The sequence below is a fragment of the Euprymna scolopes genome, chromosome 40 (genome assembly GCF_053919585.1).
Source record: "Euprymna scolopes isolate OS-2025 chromosome 40, ASM5391958v1, whole genome shotgun sequence".
In the NCBI taxonomy this organism is placed as follows: Eukaryota; Metazoa; Mollusca; class Cephalopoda; order Sepiida; family Sepiolidae; genus Euprymna; species Euprymna scolopes.
Window position 1 is genome coordinate 57,075,006 of NC_136521.1, and position 21,321 is coordinate 57,096,326.

The 21,321-nt window shown below is 34.4% G+C and overlaps 1 protein-coding gene across 7 annotated transcripts in view; it reads right to left on the reverse strand.

The window, feature by feature from the left end:
* LOC145265584 (netrin receptor UNC5B-a-like) overlaps positions 1 to 21,321 on the reverse strand; it is a 573,104-nt gene that overhangs the window by 193,668 nt on the left and 358,115 nt on the right. For all 7 annotated transcript variants that reach the window (XM_080121591.1, XM_080121590.1, XM_080121593.1 and 4 more), the window contains one exon: positions 14,496 to 14,525. In XM_080121591.1, coding sequence (XP_079977717.1) covers positions 14,496 to 14,525 — 30 coding nt within the window. The remainder of the gene's footprint in view (positions 1 to 14,495; positions 14,526 to 21,321) is intronic.

The window sequence follows — 21,321 nt, forward strand, 5'->3', positions numbered from 1 at the left end:
TATATATATATATATATATGTATATATATATATATATATGTATATATATATATATATATATATGTATATATATATATATATATATATATATATATATATATATATATATATACACACACTTGTGCCCGATATTATTCTTACCCCCCACTTGAAAATTGAGTTTATTAGGTGTAACTTTGTAAGAATTTATTGTTTACGTCCATATTGATACATATTCTTAATAAACCTCTTCTGATCATTTTCGTCATTTTAAAATTTTAAAATCTCGGGATACTTGTAATAAAAGAAATATACAGCTATTTATAAAATCTGCAATGTTCAAAAATAATCATACCCCCTTATTTTTTCAGTATTAATCGAGTTTCTGACTGTTTGTTTCCTGTTTGATTCTTATTTTGAATGCTTTTATACAACCTTTGATTAATTTCATTTCGTTTTTTGCATTTTTCAGAAATTAAAATGATATCAACTGAAAACCAATAAAAGAATAAAAATTATTAGAATGGGGAAGAAAAAAGAGCTTAGTAATGATCTTAGGACTAAAATTGTGAATTCACATAAGGATGGTTTAGGTTACAAGTCAATTTCCAAGAAATTTGAGGTCCCTACAGCAACAGTACAGAGCATCATCAAAAAATTCCAGAGCCACCACACAACAAACAACTTGATTGGTAGAGGAAGGAAAAGGAAACTGTCTGCTAGAGCCACCAGGAATATTGTAAGAAGTGTTAATGCAAATCCAACCACCACTACTAAGGACATTTTAGAAAATCTGGAGTCTTCTGGCATAAAAAATATCAAGGCAAACATTGCAAAGGACTCTGCATGAAAATGGTCTGAAAGGAAGAAGACCAAAAAGGACTCCATTGCACACCGGAAAACACCTTGCAGCACGTCTAAAGTTTGCTAGGACCCATGTGAATTCTCCAGAGTCCGTTTTCTCAAGCATTTTGTGGACTGACGAAACAAAAATTGAATTGTTTGGCCATATGGATGCTTCTTACGTTTGGAGGAAGAAAGGAGAAGCTTACAACCCAAAGAACACTATACCCACGGTGAAACATGGTGGTGGTAGCCTAATGTTTTGGGGCTCCTTTTCGGCTAGTGGTCCAGGTAGTTTAGTCAAGATAGATGGAACCATGAAGAAGGAGCAATATTTGAAGATACTCCAGAAAAACATTAGACAGGATGCAGAGAAGCTCCATTTAGGACCAAACTGGGTCCGTCAACAGGATAATGATCCAAAACATACTGCCAAAATAGTCAAGAAATGGTTTGAGGATAATCAAATTAATGTTTTGGAATGGCCTAGCCAGAGTCCCGACCTGAACCCTATCGAAAACCTCTGGCACATATTGAAAACTGAGGTTAAAAAGCGGAAACCTAGAAATTTGAGGGATTTTGGAGAACTACTGCATTGAAGAATGGTCAAAAATCAGTGTTGATGCTTGTAAAAACCTTGTTGATAAATATCCAAAACGGTTACAGGCAGTTATTAAGAATAAAGCGCATGCTATTGACTATTAGTAAGGGAGGTATGAATAATTTTGAACTCGCGCCATTATTGTTTTTCTTTGTATAATGTTTCAAACTTGCATAATTTATTTATTTGTTGAGTTTAAATTAAATGCTTATGCTTGATTTATTGTTTGAAATCCCTTTAATATTGTCTACCTTCTGGTTTGAGCAATATTCTTATAGAAATCTCACAAAGATCCGAGGGGTATGAATAATATCGGGCAAAAGTGTGTGTGTGTGTGTATATATATATATATATATATACACACACACATTATACTAAAGGGGCGGTACGCTCGGCTTCGCCCGGTCGTAAAATACGCTTAATATAATATTTTAATTCGTCCAAATTTCGTATTCATTATTATTGGGTCGTCATTTCATAAGTACAAAAAAAAAAAAAAAAAAAAGTAAGAAAAAAAGTATTTGGGTGCCATCAGCTAGAATCGAAACCGAAAGCAAAACTGTAGCATTCAAAGCTCGTGACATTATCCCTGTACCAAAGTGACACTTATATGTACTGATTAAAAATAAACTAGAATGAATGTACAAAATGTATAACAGTTTTTTTTTTCAATTTTGACCCCTTAAAAACTAGTTTAACCGGCTAAAGACCCATAAAAAAATAGTCCAGAAAAAATCCAATCATTTGAGGCTCTTGCCATAGCTCTGCGACCTTTAGTTTCGGAAGAGATAGAGTTTTAAAATATGGAGACAGACAGACATAGCGCCCTTTTATATATTAGATTATATTGACTGAAATGTTAAAATACATTCAGATTACAGGTTGTATAATACTGTAAACTTAAAAGCCATATAAATATTAGTATCAATAATTAAAAGCCATATAAATAATAATTAAAAGTCATAAATATTAGTATCAATAATTAAAAGACAATTCCAAGCCGATAAAAAAGCTCAATATCAATATGCCAGATAGAGCAATAGTATATATGAAAATTTGGAATTAAATTTACGACAAATTTATCGCAATTTTTTTAAAATTTATTGAATTTAATTTAAATTTTTCAACTTTCTTTCCCTTATATATATATATATATATATATATATATATAGGTGTATATTTTCTTTTTCTGTACGTATGGCTATCTTTCTCTATATACATATATGCCTATCTTTTATCATTTCTCTCTCTCTCATATATATATATATATATATACACACACACACACATCCATACACAGTGGCGTATCTAGGGTATGGCAGGCATGGCCCGTGCCATGGGCGCCACTCTGACATGGGCGTAAAAATTGCTTGACAAAAATTAAAATTACTAGTTAGGTATATCTAAGGTATAAATTATTAAGAAGGGGCGCACATTCAAATTTTGCCATGGGCGCCATTTTACATAGGTACGCCACTGCACATACATACACACACCTTTCTCTCTCATATATATATATATATATATATATATATATATATATATGTATACATTTTTCTCTCTATCTATATATCTTTCTCACTCTCTCTATATATGTCTATTTTTCTTTCTCTATATGTATATCTACGTTTTTCTCCCTTTATATATATCTACGTTTCTCTCCCTTATATATATATATATATATATATATATACACACACACACACACACACACACACACACACACACACACATGGCAGAAAGAATGGACACTACACATTTTCCCTAAGATTAATATATACTTATTACAGATAAGAATAATGCTGAAGCAACTTAGAGTACTTCATTAAAATTGCATCTAACAACACTGAAGCATGCTACGAACCAAAAAAAGCATCAGAATTATCAGAATTTCTGCGATGACTATTATTGGTCAACATGAAAGTGGTCTTAGTCAACGCAAATTGGCAGGAAATCTTTCAATACCCATTTCTACTGTTTATAGAGTGATCGTACAATTCATAGGGGAGGACAAATAAAGCACAAAACCTCATCAGGTCGCCCCGTGATCTCTAAAAGAACTTTGCGTCTTGTAAAAAGACGTGTTGAAGAGGATCATCGATGCAAAGCCTCCGACATTGCAACACAAGCTGGTGTCAGTCTCAGAACAGCCGTCAGATATTTTCACATTCTGGGCTACTATGGTAGAGCTGCGAGAATGGAAGCCTCTTCTTCATCCTGCCAATATCAAGCGTAGAAAAGATTGGACTCGTGAGATGATGGAGAGACCTATGACCTTTTGGACCAAGGTCATTTTCTCTGATGAGTCACGATTTGCATTATTTCCCGACAGTGGAAGGGTACGGATATGAAGGCTATCTCAGCAAAAGTTTGACTTAAAAAGACTGCAGCCAACACTGAAACATGGTGGTTTCTCGGTTTTGGTATGGGGTGCAATTTGGAATAATGGTCGCTCTAGCTTGATGGAGTGCGAAGGAAAGATCAATTCTGCTAAATATGTTTCACTATTACATGAAGGGCTCCTACCAATATTCTCAAGTTGTAAAATGAACCACGTTAACTCCCTATTTATGGAAGATGGAGCCCATTGTCAATCTGCTAGGGGGAAACAACATTGGTTGAGCCAAAATCGGATTAATAAACTTCCATGGCCAAGTCAGTCCCCGGATATGAACCCAACTGAAAACCTTTGGGGCATACTAGACCGGAACCTTCTCAAAAAGAAAAAGAAAGCATCTTCTAAGCCTGAACTTTGAGCATTATTGCATCAAACACCGCAAGAAATTCCTCAACTGATCAATGCCATACCTAGAAAAGTCCTAGAATAATAAATAGCAAAAAGAATGTCAACCAAGTATTATTATTAATAGGGCTATGACAACAGCATATTCTTTTCCGTGTTTTGACTCTCAGGTATATATCCATTGATATTTCATGTTTTTATGTAGAGTGATGTGGTTATCGGTTGATTAATTATGCCTAACTGTATCGGATATATACTAGAGAGTCAAAGCAATGAAAAGAGTGTGCTGTTGTCATAGCCCTAGTTATTACATTTGTAACCTATTTAGTTTTGGTTTTGCTCTAGAAATTATATTTATTGAAAAACTGTTTCTGTGGGTGTTTAGTATTTCCTGTTATATCTGTATATCTCTCTATACATCTACGTATTACGCTCTCTCTCTCACGTTCTCTTGTTCTTACACACACACACACACACACACACACACATACACACACTTTATCTGACGTTCTTATGTCCAAGATGCGTCCATGTATCGCTATTAGAAACGGTGTTGGTCCTTTGATTCGTAATATCTTTGAAATATCATGTTCCTTGGTCTGTCATATTCTTATTTGTTTAGTGGCTATTTTAGTCACACATGAGTGACGTTATCTACTTTAACATATCTGGTTCGAGCGGCTTCCTTTGAGTAAGACAGATCTAATATCACCTGATATGTGTTTGAGAGTGTCTGTCGGGGATAGTTTTACTCTATCAAGCCCTATAGGTGCCCAGTGTTAGCAAAACTCGATTTACATGTAAAATGCCCAACGTCTGCTTAACTCCGTTTTTGCTTCCTGCTGTCTCGAGGCGCAATTTCTACCGGATATGTGAAAGTAGGTCAGGAAAGTGTTGCTTGCGATTGCGAAACCAGTCATTATAAACACATTGGCGATAGATCACCTATGAAAAGGTTTTTTTGAGCATTCTTCATGAATAGTGCGGTTGCAGAATTCGCACTTTTTGCTGTAATAGAAACTCGGTTGAGATAACCAAATGGTTACCGACGATGACTACCGAATGGGTCAGCAGGGTTAACTACCGTCTTGATATATTTTAAAATACTGAAATGATTTTTTTACGGGAGTTGATTATAAAAGCAGTTATTTTCAGAGTCTTAAAATACAGAAGGAACGTTAATTATATATATATATATATATATATATATATATATATATATATATATATATATATATATATACGCACACACACATTCGTGATGTTTCCTTTTTTATTCTTGGTGTTTCTTTTTATTTAATCTTTGTGTTTCACATTCTCACTTTGTGTATGGGTGTGTGTATATATATATATATATGTGTGTGTGTGTGTGTGTTTTATTTTTTTTATTACCGTTTTATCTGTTTGGTTACATATGTTTCAGATGTTGGACCATGTTTACGATCCAACAACCTCCAAACAGATAAAACGGTAATAAAAAATAAAACACATATTTGCTCTGCAATAGTATTGAGTACTCTCTTCAGGTTTTTACTAATTAGCAGTTTTAACACACACACACACACGTATATATATATATATATATATATATATATATATCGATATTTAAATTTTCACTTGATCTCACATGTATTTATTCCATCACACACACACACACACACACACACACATATATACACAGAATATTATATAACTTTACTAAAGCACTCCTATCAAGATAGAAGCTCTGCCCGGTTAAGAGCAACAATTCATAACTTTAAAAAAAAATAGAGGAAAACGTTATAAAGAACTTCATCAAATCATCAAACGAGTTAAAGACGAAAATGATTTTTAAAAAAATTCCATATTCTAAAGATTTTTTTTTTCAATTTTTCTCTCATTTTCGTCCTTATTGACCTGAGGCTTTAATAAAGATCTATGTAAATTTTAATCCTAGGTTTTCTTTAATTTGTAATTGATACATACAAATATTAAATGAAAGATGAGGAAGAAAACTGATCTATAATTTTATTATATCATCAGAACAATAAGGAAAAGTTAAGGGGAAATTTAGACCACGGCATTTCGAAGCTAAATGCTTCCCATTTATATATATATAGTCTGTTTATTAATCTTAACCAACAAAGGCGAGCCTACGTCACCCCCATCGGACTTACATATAACAAACATCTCATTCCATCAGAGATTCGCGGCTGTGGAAAACACCAAAGGGAACAATATCGAAGAAAAGGGGGGAAAATCACTTATAAAGGTTTACTTGAAAACCGAAAATTTATTATTAAATAAGCAATATGTTTATTTACTTATTATTAGTGGCTTTATTAACACACAAACACATATATAGGTAGATACATGTACACACACACATATATATATAAATAGATAGAAATATGTATATATGCATACACAAACATATATATATATATATGTGTGTGTGTGTATATATATTGGTAAATAGATATATGTATATATTTATACAAACATATATATATATAGGTAAATAGATACATGCATATATACACACAAACATATAGGTAAATAGATATATGTATATATATACATATGCACACACAAATATATGTATATATAGGTAAATAAATATATGTATATATACACACACACAAACATAGGTAAATAAATATATATACACACACACACGTAAACAAATATATAGGTAAATATAAGGTATATATACACATACAAACATAGGTAAATATATATGCACACACAAACATATATATATATATATATATATATATATATAGGTAAATAGATATATATATATATATATATAGGTAAATAGATATATATATATATATATAGGTAAATAGATATATATATATATATATATATATATATATATATAGGTAAATAGATATATATATATATATATATATGAATGGAAATGTATAAAAAAAGTATATATACAGTCATCGACAGAGAGACTGTTTCGCTGTATCACAGCTCTGGGTCGATAGACTGAATTGGATAGTGCGGGCTAAAATTGATAGAAACGAAAAAAAATAATGGTTGGAGAGTACGTTCTAGAGCTAGCTAGCTAGATAGATAGATGAAGGAAGAGTCCAACTGATAGAAAATGGGGGTGGTGATTGGTGAAGCAGTTGAGTTAAACTGAAAGAAACAGGGTGGAATGGAGACAAGTGGACGTTGGGTGGGGTTTACCGTCTTTAGATTTTAAAAAGTTAATCAGTGATCATTATTTTCAATCTGTCTTTAGTCCCTAGTCGAACGCCTTGCCCAACCCCTCGGCCCCCGGACGATATCGCCTCATTAGACGCAGGTGAACCGACAACGGATAAAAGATGACAGATAATAAAGGTAAACAGAAATACAACACCTAAAGGAGTGAAAGACTGAAAAAGGAGAGAGAGAGAGAAAGAGAGAGAGATGGTATGATAAAGGGACATAGCGAGAGAGAGCGTATAATAAAGACAGAGTGCGTAATAGAGACAGAAAGCATAATAGAGAGAGGGGGATGTACTAGAGAGAAGGGCAATATATATATATATATATATATATATATATATATATATATATATATATATCTTGAGAGAATGCATAATAGTGAATGAGAAATCGAGAGAGAGATGGAGAGCACAATCGAAAGAGAGACATCGAAAAAGAGAAAGAGGAGAAGACTAAGAGAGATAGAAAGCCTAAGAGAGAGAGAGAGAGAAAGCCTAAGAGAGAGAGAGAGAGAAAGCCTAAGAGAGAGAGACAGCTTAAGAGAGAGAGACAGCTTAAGAGAGAGAGAGAGAGACAGCTTAAGAGAGAGAGAGAGACAGCTTAAGAGAGAGAGAGAGACAGCCTAAGAGAGAGAGACAGCCTAAGAGAGAGAGACAGCCTAAGAGAGAGAGACAGCCTAAGAGAGAGAGAGCCTAAGAGAGAGAGAGAGACAGCATAAGAGAGAGAATGAAAGCGTATGTGTGTGAGAGTGAAAGCGTAATAGAAAGAGAGGGGTGTAATAGAGAAGTGCAATAGAAAGGTGTGAGAGAAAGACAGCTTGAGAGAGTGCGAGAGAGAGAGAGAGAGAGTTAAGCATAATAGAGAAAAGAGTGTAATAGAGAGAGTGAGAGTGAACATATGTATGAGAGAGTGTGTTAAAGAGAGAATGTAATTAAGAGAGACAAAATGTAATGCATATAAAGAGACAAATTAAGTGAATAGGAGAAAGAAAACATCACAGAAACAAAAGGTCAGAGAGAGAAAAAGAAACACAAAGATTAAATAAAAAGAAACACCACGAATAAAAAAAAAGAAACACCACGAATAAAAAAAAAACACCACGAATAAAAAAAAAACACCACGAATAAAAAAAGAAACACTACGAATAAAAAAGAAACACCAAGAATAAAAAAACGAAGCACCAAGAATAAAAAAAACGAAACACCAAGAATAAAAGAAGGAAACACTACGAATAAAAAAAGGAAACACCAAGAATAAAAAAAAAACACCAAGAATAAAAAAAAAAAACACCAAGAATAAAAAAAAATCAAAACACCAAGGGCAAACTATGCAGCTGCACAAATCAGTTACCCCATCCCACATGAGATCTGTCAACAATTTGGCGTCTTCAAAATACCCGGGGGCTCTCGGGTCTATACCTGAGGTGAAAGTCAAAAGTGACAAAAAAAGGGTGGCCTGGACCAATTTAAAAGCTTTTAAAATATAAAAAGATAAAAAAAAAACAAAAAAAATAAAATAAAACAAAACAAAAAACAAGTTATACCTTCTTTCCACTCTTTGACTTAATGGTGTCTTTAAGGTGGCCGGACAAAAAGAGAATTTAAAATAATCAAAAAATAAAAAATAAATAAAAATGAATAAAATAAAACTAAACTTCTTTTTTCGTTATTCTTTAACTTTAAGCTAGTTTTTATCTCCGTTGCAACTCTAATTAAATTCCTAACGGAACACTAAACTAAATAGCATTGTTATTTTAGCTAAACACACAAGTCAACTATCTAAAAGCTGACCTAATTAATATCGTCAAATATGCTAAACACTAAGCATTGTATTATTGTGACATTATCCCCACACTAAGCTAAGTACTATTTTAACATAATCTAAACACTAAGCTAAGTGCTATTTTTACATTATCTAAGCACTAAGCTAAATACTATTTTCACATTATCCCCGTACTAAGCTTAGTACTATTTTCACATTATCCCCGTACTAAGCTTAGTACTATTTTCACAAAGTCTAAACACTAAGCTAAGTACTATTTTAACATTATTCAAACACTAAGCACTATTTTCATATTATCTAAACACTAAGCTAAGTAATATTTTCACATATGCTAAGTACTAAGATAATTCGTAACGTACTATAAGCTAAACACTAACCTAATCAGTATCTTCGCATAAGCTAATCTATATATCTATAAAAGTGGACGTGTCTGTGTATCTGTCTGTCTGTCTGTGTGTGTATATTTCCCTACGCAATAACTGTCAATTTTAAGTCTACAGACTCGAAATTTGATATACAGAGTACTGAGATTTGGGAAAATCGATGTGATTTGTTTTCGGCCAGAAATTTTGCGATTAAGGGGTCAAAGTTCAACGATTTGACCTTTGAGAACTCTACCAAACCCCTCCGACAATTTTGGGTCTAGACACTTGAAATTTTAGATATAGGTTCCTTGGACATGGATCTAACTTAACTTGATTTGAGCCCAAAACAATTGTAAGGGGCCATAATAGAGGTCAAATTTTAAAAAATTGACCCCTTTTTTTTTTTTTTGCTCAACATACACCTCCAAATACCCGGGTAACGCCGGGCACCCATGCTAGTAAACTATAAAATAAATAAATTATTAAAAAAAAAAAAAATAATGTAAAGAAAATTACATTGTTTGAAAGGATTCAACTTTATTTCGCACTACAAACTTTGGAATTTTTATTTGTAGGTATTCATCTGCTTTATCACGAAATCAAAATGTGACACGAGGTCGTTTTTAATTTGGGATGGAAACCCGTTCTCGAAAAAGGAGCATTCTGGAAGCAGGCAAAAATAAAATTGCTTAGTATAGAAGTAAGATGTTTGTTCACATTACATTTAAACTTCTGCAGGTTAATACAGTTAGAGAAGGAGGAAACATGGAAAGAATTCCAAAATCTAGCAGTCCGAGGGAAGAAACTATTAGAGTAGCATCTAGGGACATCTACGGTGAAGTGGTGGGATTTTGCTACAAATAAAGTTTGCAAGAAATATGTACAAAGCGCCTTCAATAAGTTTTCAGACTTTTTTCATATGGCCACTTTTATTGATAGTACACACATGAAACTCTAGTCCCCTTTGAAGTAATCTCCTCCGGATGCAATGCCCTTGTACCATTCCAACACCTTCTGGAAGGCTCTATGGAAGTCAACATAGGTGTGCATGTCAATGATCCACATCACAGGCTCTTTCATCTCGTCAATTGTCTCATAACGACAGCCTCTAAGGTTTTCCTTGAGCTTAAGGAATAGCCAAAAGTCACAGGGAGCAAGGTCTGGAGTATAGGGAGGGCGAGGAACTGTCTTGATGCCCATATTGCTCATGACAGCGTCTTTATTTGGGATCTTCACTTAGCAGCCGTGGGAGAAAATTTGCACAAATTTTCTGCATCTTCAGTTCCTTGCGAATAACTGTGCGTGCAGCTCCCACACTGACACCAAACTGTGTACCCTGTCTTTATAAATACACGACGGTCCTCATCCATGAAATTCTTTATTTGGCCAATCAATTCTGGCGTTCACTCCCAGCCTTCCTTGAATCTCTTATGTAACTCAAAACTTGATGCTCTATTCATGCAAGATAGTCCAAAAGCAGTCTGAAGCATTCCACACGTTTCTGTGGCATTTTTTCAATTTAAATTTTTTTTTATTGCATATCTTTTTTCTAAAGTGTCTTCACGTCCAGATTGCATTTTTTTAAATTCACCAATCAGGCTTTAGTAGGGTGTATTCCAATTCACGCTGTAGCTGTTCATTTAAACTTGAAATCATAAAGATTGGTCAGTCATCTCATAAGATATATAGTAATAACATAGTGAATCTTCAAGAGTCTACGACAATTTTAAATGCTTGTACAAAAATGTATGGAAACTTATTAAAATTCGATGGATATTTCGATGGGGCACAATTGCAATCAGAACACATTCCATTAAAGTACATGATGCAATAAAGCACAGAGATGCAATACTGCGGCGATGAGACAGAGGTTGGCGATTGGCTGATAGTATGGGGTCTATTAAATTGAGAGTTTTTTGGACCAAGAGTGAGAGAGACAGGTGGTAGATGCACCAGACCAGATGTGGCAACAATACTCGATGCATAGGCGCATGGTGGCTTTGTAGAGATATCAGATACTCTCAAGTGTGGGTAATTTTCTAGCACGGTAGAGGGAGCCCACTTTTTTTTGCAGCAGTCGTGGCAAAGTCCTTAATGTATTTGTTCCAATTCATGCTGTCTGTGAATGTTAAGCCGAGGAGCATAAACGATGAGCTTTCAGGTAGGGTGTTATTTGTCATGACAATCGTTGGTTGAAATTTTTTTGTAGTTGTTAAAGGAAAGAAGCTTAGCCTTAGTAGCATCAACTGTTAACATCCATGGACGACCTCATTCCACTACAGACTGAAGGTCGTTTTCGAGGGTTTCCGTTATTACCTTAGATATGTGTTTTTTAGGTATCACCACATCAAGGCTCAGAGGCCACTCGAGGATAAGGGTTAAAGAGTGTACAATAGTCAATCGGATAATATAGTAATCGTTAGTAATGGAAATTCGGTAAATTTGTGAACTTAAGTAGGAAGGCTCATCAAGAACTTGTTTACGTTGGACTTGAAGACAACCATGTTGTATTTAGCTGAAAAGCAGGCAAACGGAAGACAGTTCCGCAAGCGTGCAATTCTAAGAAAGAAATTTTGCTCATGGAATCTACGTTTAAGTTTAGGCACAGATAAAGAGTGGGGAAAAGATTGGAGCTCAGACGAGCACTTGCCATGAAAATAACGATAAAGCAGAGACAAGGTTAAAGAGTATACAACTGTCCATTGGACAATATAGTTCCTATTTACAATGCCTCACCACATCTAGGCTCAGAGGCCACTCGAGGATAAGGGTTAAAGAGTGTACAATAGTCAATCGGATAATATAGTAATCGTTATTAATAGAAATTCGGTAAACTTAAATGGAACGGCTCATCAAGAACTTTTTCAGCTAGAAAGCAGGCAAACGGAAGAGCGTTCCACAGGCGTGCAGTTCTAAGAAAGAAACTTTGTTCATGGAATCTACGTTTATGTTTAGGCACAGATAAAGAGTGGGGGGAAATTATTGATAGTGTTTTACACTAGACGAGTGTTTCTCGTGAAAGTTTGGCGAGGGGGGACCATAGATTGGAGCTCAGACGAGCACTTGGGATGAAAATAACGATAAAGCAGAGACAGACTCGCAACATCTTTTCTGTGAGAAAGAGATTGCAGGGAAGAGAAAAGGGCATCTCCTACTAGATTACGAAGTCTATTTTGAACTGTGTACATTCGTTTTTACCTTTACGTCACTTATATAAAATAGTGGCATTAGCAAATATTGCGTGGCAATCAAAAATGTCTGCCGCGTACTTATTAGTTTTGGATTTACGAATTTTTTTTTTTTCTAAATATGTTTATTGAAAATGAAAGAGTTAAAGTCCGTAAAAAAAAGTTGTTTGTTTTTTTTTCTCTTCGCCTTTCAATTAAAAAAAAAAAAAAAAAAAGCGACAATTCGGGCGGGGAGGGGAGGGCTTCTTTTCCCAATGTGATTCGCGGTGGGTGGGCTTTTCCACTCATCGGTGGCGGGAATACATTACAGGTTATCTGACTGCAAAAGTCCCGATGGAATTAGCATCGGTTGGTTTGTACGGAGAGCCTAACAAATAACACGCGTTTAAGGGTCGGGTAGCGGGGTAGCGGTTCTTAATAAGTTTTATTCCCCCAGGTGTATACTTGAAAAGCAAACCCTGGATTGGCGTAAAAGAAGGAAATGGTGTTTTTATATTCACACTAGAAGGTATATTTTTGGGTGGAGGGAGGGATTGTCTATATATATATATATATATATATATATATATATATATATATATATATATATATATATATATATATCTGAACATCACGTTCATAAGCACACATACATTTATTTCACATACGAAAAATAACGTACACATACACACGTACAGGACACGCACATGTACATACGCACATGACACGTACATGTACACACATACGCACGTACATGACACGCACATGTACACAAATACACGACAAGAACATGCACACATACACACGTATATGACACGTGCGTGTACACACATACGCTTGTATAAGACAGTCATGTACACACATGCATACAGGTTTGGCAAGGAGGAGACTATAGATTGAAGCTCAGACGAGTACTTGCCATGAAAATAACGGTAAAGCAGAGACGGTCTCGCAACGTCTCTTCTGTGGGAAAGAGGTTGCAGGGAAGAGAAAAGAGCATCCGGGCCTCCACTAGACTACGAAGTCTATTTTGAACTCTGTCAAGGCAGGATACGATGCTTCTAGCATCTCCTGCCTAGATGTAGCAACAATACTCCATCCTTAGGCGCACCTGGCTCTTATACAGGTAGAGAATTACATGTTAAAATTAACCACTTTAAGTTATGAATGAATTTGCACATGCGCAAAATCGAAATATGTCAGTAAATCGAAATGAACATTTTGCATTTCAACTTGCCGACATATTTCTGCACGCGTTATTTATCCATCCAAACAAAGATTTTACTCGTTATAAACCATCCGTGGCGTATGATTACTATTTCCTGTTAATTTCAGAATTATGTTTGACCAGTAGTTTAAGAGTTTATCGGTTAAGTATTTACAGATACACACATACGTCTACTATTTTATTTATATTGATTAATTAATAAGAATTGTAATTTTAATAATCAACATTTGTTACTTTTAATTAATAACAATTATTCTAGTTTTGATTTTTTGTTGGGTTATTCCCCTTTGCAATAATTATTATGCAAAGGTGAATAACCCAACAAAAACAATCAAAAGTAAAAAAATTATTAATTAAAAGAAACAAATGTTGATTATTAAAATTACACGTACATGACACGTACATGTACACACATACATACAGGGTTGAGAAATGAAATTGAAAATAAAATTACAAGCTAAATGAAGGAGAATGGAAACATTTATTTGAAGTAGTTATAAATGAGAAAAATCTCTTTGCAAAGTAAGAATTATCACGAGGGGATCAGAAAGGCAAAGCGTAAAAGGATTATTGTACTCACCATCTGAAGAATCAACCAGGACATATGCACCTATGAAAACGATAAAGAAAACAATTGATTATACATAAAGGCTAGTTGGAAGGGTGTTTGTATGTCTTGCTAAAAGTAAAAAAACAAAAACAAAAAAACCTTACAAAATAAAGACTCAAAGTTGGTATGTTATTGATAAGCGTTGCCCCGGATGAATAATGTCTAAAATTTAGATTTTTTTCATCTCTGATGAGCGCTTCTATCGAGTTCCATGGCGGGTGGTTTTTCGGAGTTAATACCTACTAATTTGAAAAAAAGGGATGACAACTAATTCCACGAGAAATCTGTTATGCGAACGAGAAAGAGAAAGGGAAAAGCCAGAGAGAGAGAGAGAGAGAGAGAGAGAGAGAGAGAGAGAGAGAGAGAGAGAGAGAGAGAGAGAGAGAGAGAGAGAGAAAGAACACGGGGAAAAGAGAGGGAGAGAGAAAAACGGCAAAGAGAGAGGAAACCGGGAAAGAGAGAGAGAGAGAGAGAGAGAGAGAGAGGGGCGGAAGAGGAAAGAGAGAGAGAGAGGGGCGGAAGAGGAAAGAGAGAGAGAGAGAAGGGAACAGGAAAGAGAGAGAGAGAGAGGAACAGGAAAGAGAGAGAGAGGAACAGGAAAGAGAGAGGAACAGGAAAGAGAGAGAGAGGAACAGGAAAGAGAGAGAGAGGAACAGGAAAGAGAGAGAGAGGAACAGGAAAGAGAGAGAGAGGAACAGGAAAGAGAGAGAGAGAAACAGGAAAGAGAGAGAGAGGAACAGGAAAGAGAGAGAGAGGAACAGGAAAGAGAGAGAGAGGAACAGGAAAGAGAGAGGAGAGAGAGAGGAAAGAGGAGAGAGAGAGAGGAAAGAGGAAAGAGGAGAGAGAGAGGAAAGTGGAGAGAGAGAGGAAAGTGGAGAGAGAGAGAGGAAAGTGGAGAGAGAGAGAGAGGAAAGAGGAGAGAGAGAGAGAGAGAGAGGAAAGAGGAGAGAGAGGGAGAGGAAGCAGGAAAGAGGGAGAGGAAGCAGGAAAGAGGGAGAGGAAGCAGGAAAGAGGGAGAGAGGAAGCAGGAAAGAGGGAGAGAGGAAGCAGGAAAGATGGAGAGAGGAAGCAGGAAAGAAGGAGAGAGGAAGCAGGAAAGAAGGAGAGAGGAAAGAGGGAGAGAGAGGGAGAGAAAGAGAGAGAGAGAGGTAGAGAAAGAGTGTGAGAGAGAGAGGTAGAGAAAGAGTGAGAGAGAGAGGTAGAGAAAGAGTGACAGGAAACATGAAGGAAATAGAGAGAAGGAAAACGGGAAAGAAAGAGAAAAATTGAGCGAGAGAAAGAAATATAAATGTTTCATTAAAAATATGTTAGACTTTTGATCCAGGTAATGGCGAGTGGCCATGCTAGTCGTTAATAAAATGAATCACGCGATTATTTAACAAACATTAAGTACAAAAATACTGACGGTTCTTACTTCGTTATGTAAACAAAGGAAACAGCGCAAAAAAGGAAAAGAAAAAAACGAAGTTTTATCGGATACATTGGAAAACTGAACGTTAGCAATATTCATCTGTAAACGTACGTTCTTAAGACAATCGTATATGGATTACTTTTCTGAATTTTTGAGATGAGGGTTGATTATTCGTATTATTTGGATTCTTTCTGACTACTGTTCTCAACTTGAGTTTTATTTGCACAATGTTTCGGTCAATGTATTCTCCGCAATGACCCGTGGCGCAGTGGATGAAATACTTGGTGAAAATCAGTTGTCATGGTTACACTCTTCTGGGGTTGAAGGTTTAGTGCGGGCGACACTCAAAATGCAATCGCGAATTACTTAGGACATTTAACCCGATCATGGATGACGGAACGAGGTCATGCTACTTCTGTGGATTAAATAAAGCGTTCTGTTCGAAATTCTGCGCAGATTCACAAGTTTAACAGAAAGATTCCCGAGTTCGATCAGATACATCTGAAGAAGGTTGTAGGTTACATTGACCGAAATACTGTGAAAGGAACAGTTCAAGATAGAAACGGTAGTTCGAAGAATCCAAATAATACGTATAATAAGGTGATAAGGTGGAAATGTAGTATTACAATATCAACTGATAAGAAGCTCCGTTGAAGAACACCAGTACGGAAACGCGAGTTAACTTGCGTGGGGTACTCTTATATTTGACTAATATACTACATCCACATGGGTAAAAATCCACTGAATTCTTTTTGTGTTTATAGAAAAGTGCTCATTAATAAAAGTGCCCATTAATTGAGGGTCTTAACCAATACACACAGAGCTGGAAATGCGACACTTGTGAACGAATGCTTTTGTCAAAAGCTGGCTACGTCAACCACCTTAAATCGCACACAACTCCTGTTCAGGTCAACTTTGCACCTATTAGGCCGAACCAAACGATCTGTTTAATATGAAGCAAAGTTTGCAAGTCTACTGCTAGTTTGAGAAGACATGTGATTGTTCATAGGAATACCATTCTACCTCAAGAAGAAGTCAAATCGATGAAAATTGCTCAATCTGTATATCACATCTGCTTCAAGATATGCAAATCTGCGGTGGGAGTGCAGAGTCATCTAAGATGGCATGGACGGCAAGATTGGGAGAACTCAATGTGACGTCGATCATCTGGAAAGATGCAGCAATTTATATATATATATATATATATATATATATATATATTCAGGCAAACATTATTAAAAACAACAGAGATACCTTGCTTAATGATTATTTTTTTTTTTCATTTTTTCGATCTTTCGTAAGATTTTTTTAACTTCAAGATGGAAGGTATTTACAAATGTTCCATGGTTCAGACGAGCGCTTTCGATTCTTTCTTGAATCATCATCATCAGGTGGAGATAAAATATTAAAAATAGAAGTGAAATATAGTTACGAATGATAAAGAGAGTCAATGAAAAGTCGATTAAAATATACATTTACGAGTAGCAGTGTCAGAAATTTCGTGAAAATAGTGAATAATTCCACCCCATCTTTCCACGCTTATAACTCCTCGAAAAATGTAATTCAAGCCCTAATTTTTTTTCAATTAAAGAAGCAAGGACCAAGGTTTTATTAAAAAAAACAACAAAAAAAAACAATGTGTTTTTTTTTTTTTTTAAAGTTTTAAACTTCGGACTTTACAGGTAAATTTCTAAAAAAGCGATTTTTTTTTTGTTTTAAATTTGAATATATTATTTAGACCTTTTCTCTTCAATTTGTGATATATAAAACTCCGACATAAATTAACTATTTACTTTTTAATAGACATTTCAAAATGAGAGGCGTGAATTATTCGACCCCCTGTCTTTCCAAGCTTATAACTCCTCGAAAAATGTAATTCAAGCCCTATTTTTTTTTTAATTAAAGGAGCAAGGACCAAGGTTTCATTAAAAAAAAAGACAAAAAAAAAAAACACTGTGTTCTTATAAAATAAGGTTTTAAACTTCGGACTTTACAGGTAAATTTCTAAAAAAGGGATTTTTTTTTTGTTTTAAATTTGAATATATTATTTATTGACCTTTTCTCTTCAATTTGTGATATATAAAACTCTCCGACATAAATTAATTATTTACTTTTTAAGAGAAAGTTGAAAATGGGTGACACTTGGGGGGGGGCGTGAATTAAAAAAAAAAACGTTTGTCTAAAATATTATATTCGGTTTATTGGAAAGAACATAAAATTTCACATTGACCCTGAAAATATCGTAAAAATAGAATCAATAGAAAAATTTTGATAGATTTTTAAAGTTTAAAAATTGAAAAATATTGAGTTCGGAAAATTCATTACTGTTTTTAAAAAAAAAAAAATTTCTATTACTTTTAAAACAACTGTAATAGTTTATTTTGGAAGTATAATCCATAAAGAAAATAAATAACCCACTTTTAACAGAGAAATTACGAGATTTTTATATTGTATTCGCAGTTTCGTGTTAGGGGTGTCAAAAATTCCTACAAAAATTCTGATACTGCTAATTTACGAGTGATAAAAAAACTCGATTAAAAGTTAGGATGATAAAAGGCAATGTTAGTAAAACCAATCGTATACTGGTTATGCTAAACATTTCAGCACATTATTGCTATTTATAGATGGGTGCTGGGTATTTATATATAGTGCTTCGTAACTATATATTTCATTTCTATTTCGAAAGCGCTCGTGTGAACCATGGAACATTTGTAAATACCTTCCATCTTGAAGTTAAAAAAATTTTACGAAAGATCGAAAAAATGAAAAAAAGAATCATTAAGCAAGGTATCTCTGTTGTTTTTAATGTTTGCCTGAATGAAGGAATGCTGCCTAATACACTAATATATGTAATATATATATCTATATATATATATATATATTACATCCACATGGGTAAAAATCCAGTGAATTCTTTCTGTGTTCCTATAAAAGTGCACATTATGCAGCATAATTTCAAAAATTTATTTATTTATACAAATATTCTCAAGTTTCAATATTAGGTTTCCTAGTTCAACAAAAGACACTAGAATAAGGTCGCAGACTACATCGGCTGAAATGTTGTGAAGATAACAACTAAGATAAAAAAAAACAAAAAAAAAAAAACTGGCGTGTCAACTCAATTATGCTGTAGGGAAGTAGTTCTGTGATAATGTGTTCCGTAGATAGAAAGTTCTTGGCGAGAAGTTAACTACCTCCTTTGCTCGCTGGTATGATATGACAGAGTGAGAAAGTCGGATTTAAAAATCCCCGTCGGCATTTGCGGCGGTGGCGCCCAGGCGATTAGCAATAAATTAACCCTTTCTCAAAGGTAGAAAAAAAGCTTGGGAGGGTGAACCTCCTAGAACTGCATAGTATCAGAGACCTACGTCAGTCAAAAGGGAATGCCATCTCAACAATGACTTAGACTGTTGGCTTTGCTGCCGAGCCCTTTCCTAACCCTTCATGGCTGGTGACGTGCATAATATGTGCAGCGTTGGACATGACCTGTTCAGTAGAAACATGTTTAATTTAAAGGTTGGGCACACACTTCCGGTTTAATTCATTTATTTTTTTTTAAATCATGTTCACCGCAAAAAAAAAAAAAAAAAAAGGCATATTGCCACTTGGACATTAAAGATTAGTTAGTATTTGCTTACAGTACTTGTGGAAATTCCACGGCGGCACCTTTCATATATAATATAATGTTGTTCAGCGTGAATGAAGACCCCACGATAATATTGTAGCCCCTTTGTTAAAACTGTAAAAGTATTTATCTAAGTAATCTGCTTAATGCAGTGTCAGAATATATCTGGTTATTATGGCTTATTTGTAGTATCATTATAGGAGTCTGTGATATATTTCTATTGTATGGACGCCCGGCGCAAATTGAAACCTCACGATATCATCATACCATCTTTAGGCAGAACATATACTACCCTTCGATTCTAGCCAGAAGACCAAGAAGGTATATTTTAGTTTCATCTATGGCCCAAAAGCGACGTTATTCATTTTTTTTTTATATATATACTACGATAGCAGTGTCAGAAATTTCGTGAAAATAGTGAATAATTCCATAATTTCCAAGCTTATAACTCCTCGAAAAATGTAATTCAAGCCCTAATTTTTTTTTAATTAAAGGAGCAAGGACCAAGGTTTTATTAAAAAAACAAAACAAAAAAAAAAACAATGTGTTTTTTAAAAAAAAAAAAAGGTTTTAAACTTCGGACTTTACAGGTAAATTTCTAAAAAAGGGATTTTTTTTGTTTTAAATTTGAATATATTATTTATTGACCTTTTCTCTTCAATTTGTGATATATAAAACTATTAAACATAAATTAATTATTTACTTTTTAATAGACATTTCAAAATGAGAGGCGTGAATTATTCGACCCCCTGTCTTTCCAAGCTTATAACTCCTCGAAAAATGTAATTCAAGCCCTAATTTTTTTTCAATTAAAGGAGCAAGGACCAAGGTTTCATTAAAAAAAAAAAAAAACAAAAAACAAAAAAAAAAAACAATGTTTTTTTAAAAAAAAAAAAAAAAGGTTTTAAACTTCGGACTTTACAGGTAAAAATATTGAGTTCCGAAAATTCATTACTGTTTAAAAAAAAAAAAAATTCTATTACTTTTAAAACAACTGTAATAGTTTATTTTGGAAGTATAATCCATAAAGAAAATAAATAACCCACTTTTAACAGAGAAATTACGAGATTTTTATATTTTATTCGCAGTTTCGTGTTAGGGGTGTCAAAAATTCCTACAAAAATTCTGATACTGCTACACATTAAATTAGCGTTTCTATATACTAATTTAAATGTTTGTAGTATTTTATCACCTTCTTTCCTTTTTAATAAATAGGATCTCCCGCTCGAATAATTTATATTCTGGAAACAGTGGCACACGTACGTACGTTAAAGGTCATGTTTACAGGGAACTATACAAAGAGATGAGCGAAATGTCGGTTTACATTTAAAACTTTTGCTTGTTCGTACAGTGAAAGAAATGGGGAACAGGGAGGGGATTCCAAAGTCTAGCATTCCGAAGAAACAGGCCGTTAGAGTATATGGCTTTCCAGCATCTAGGAACCTCTACAATGAAGAGGTGGGATTTTGTTGCTTTTGTGCAGAGAGGAAAAGAAAGAAAAAAAAACAGTGTCGAGAAACTGTTTATTAAATGCCGTTTTGACTTTTAGGTGCATAGAGGATTTTTTTAAATTTTTTATTATTGTTGTCAAATAATTATTAATTAATTCACAGCTTTCAAGAAATTCTCGCGTCTGCGGAAAGAACGAAAGAACTCGACGAAACCTTGGATCACGGAGTGCAGAATTGCATTCTTGTCGAAGTTATGCAATCAACATTTCTCGTACGTTTTATAAGAGTTCAGCGAGTGTCCAGTTTTCC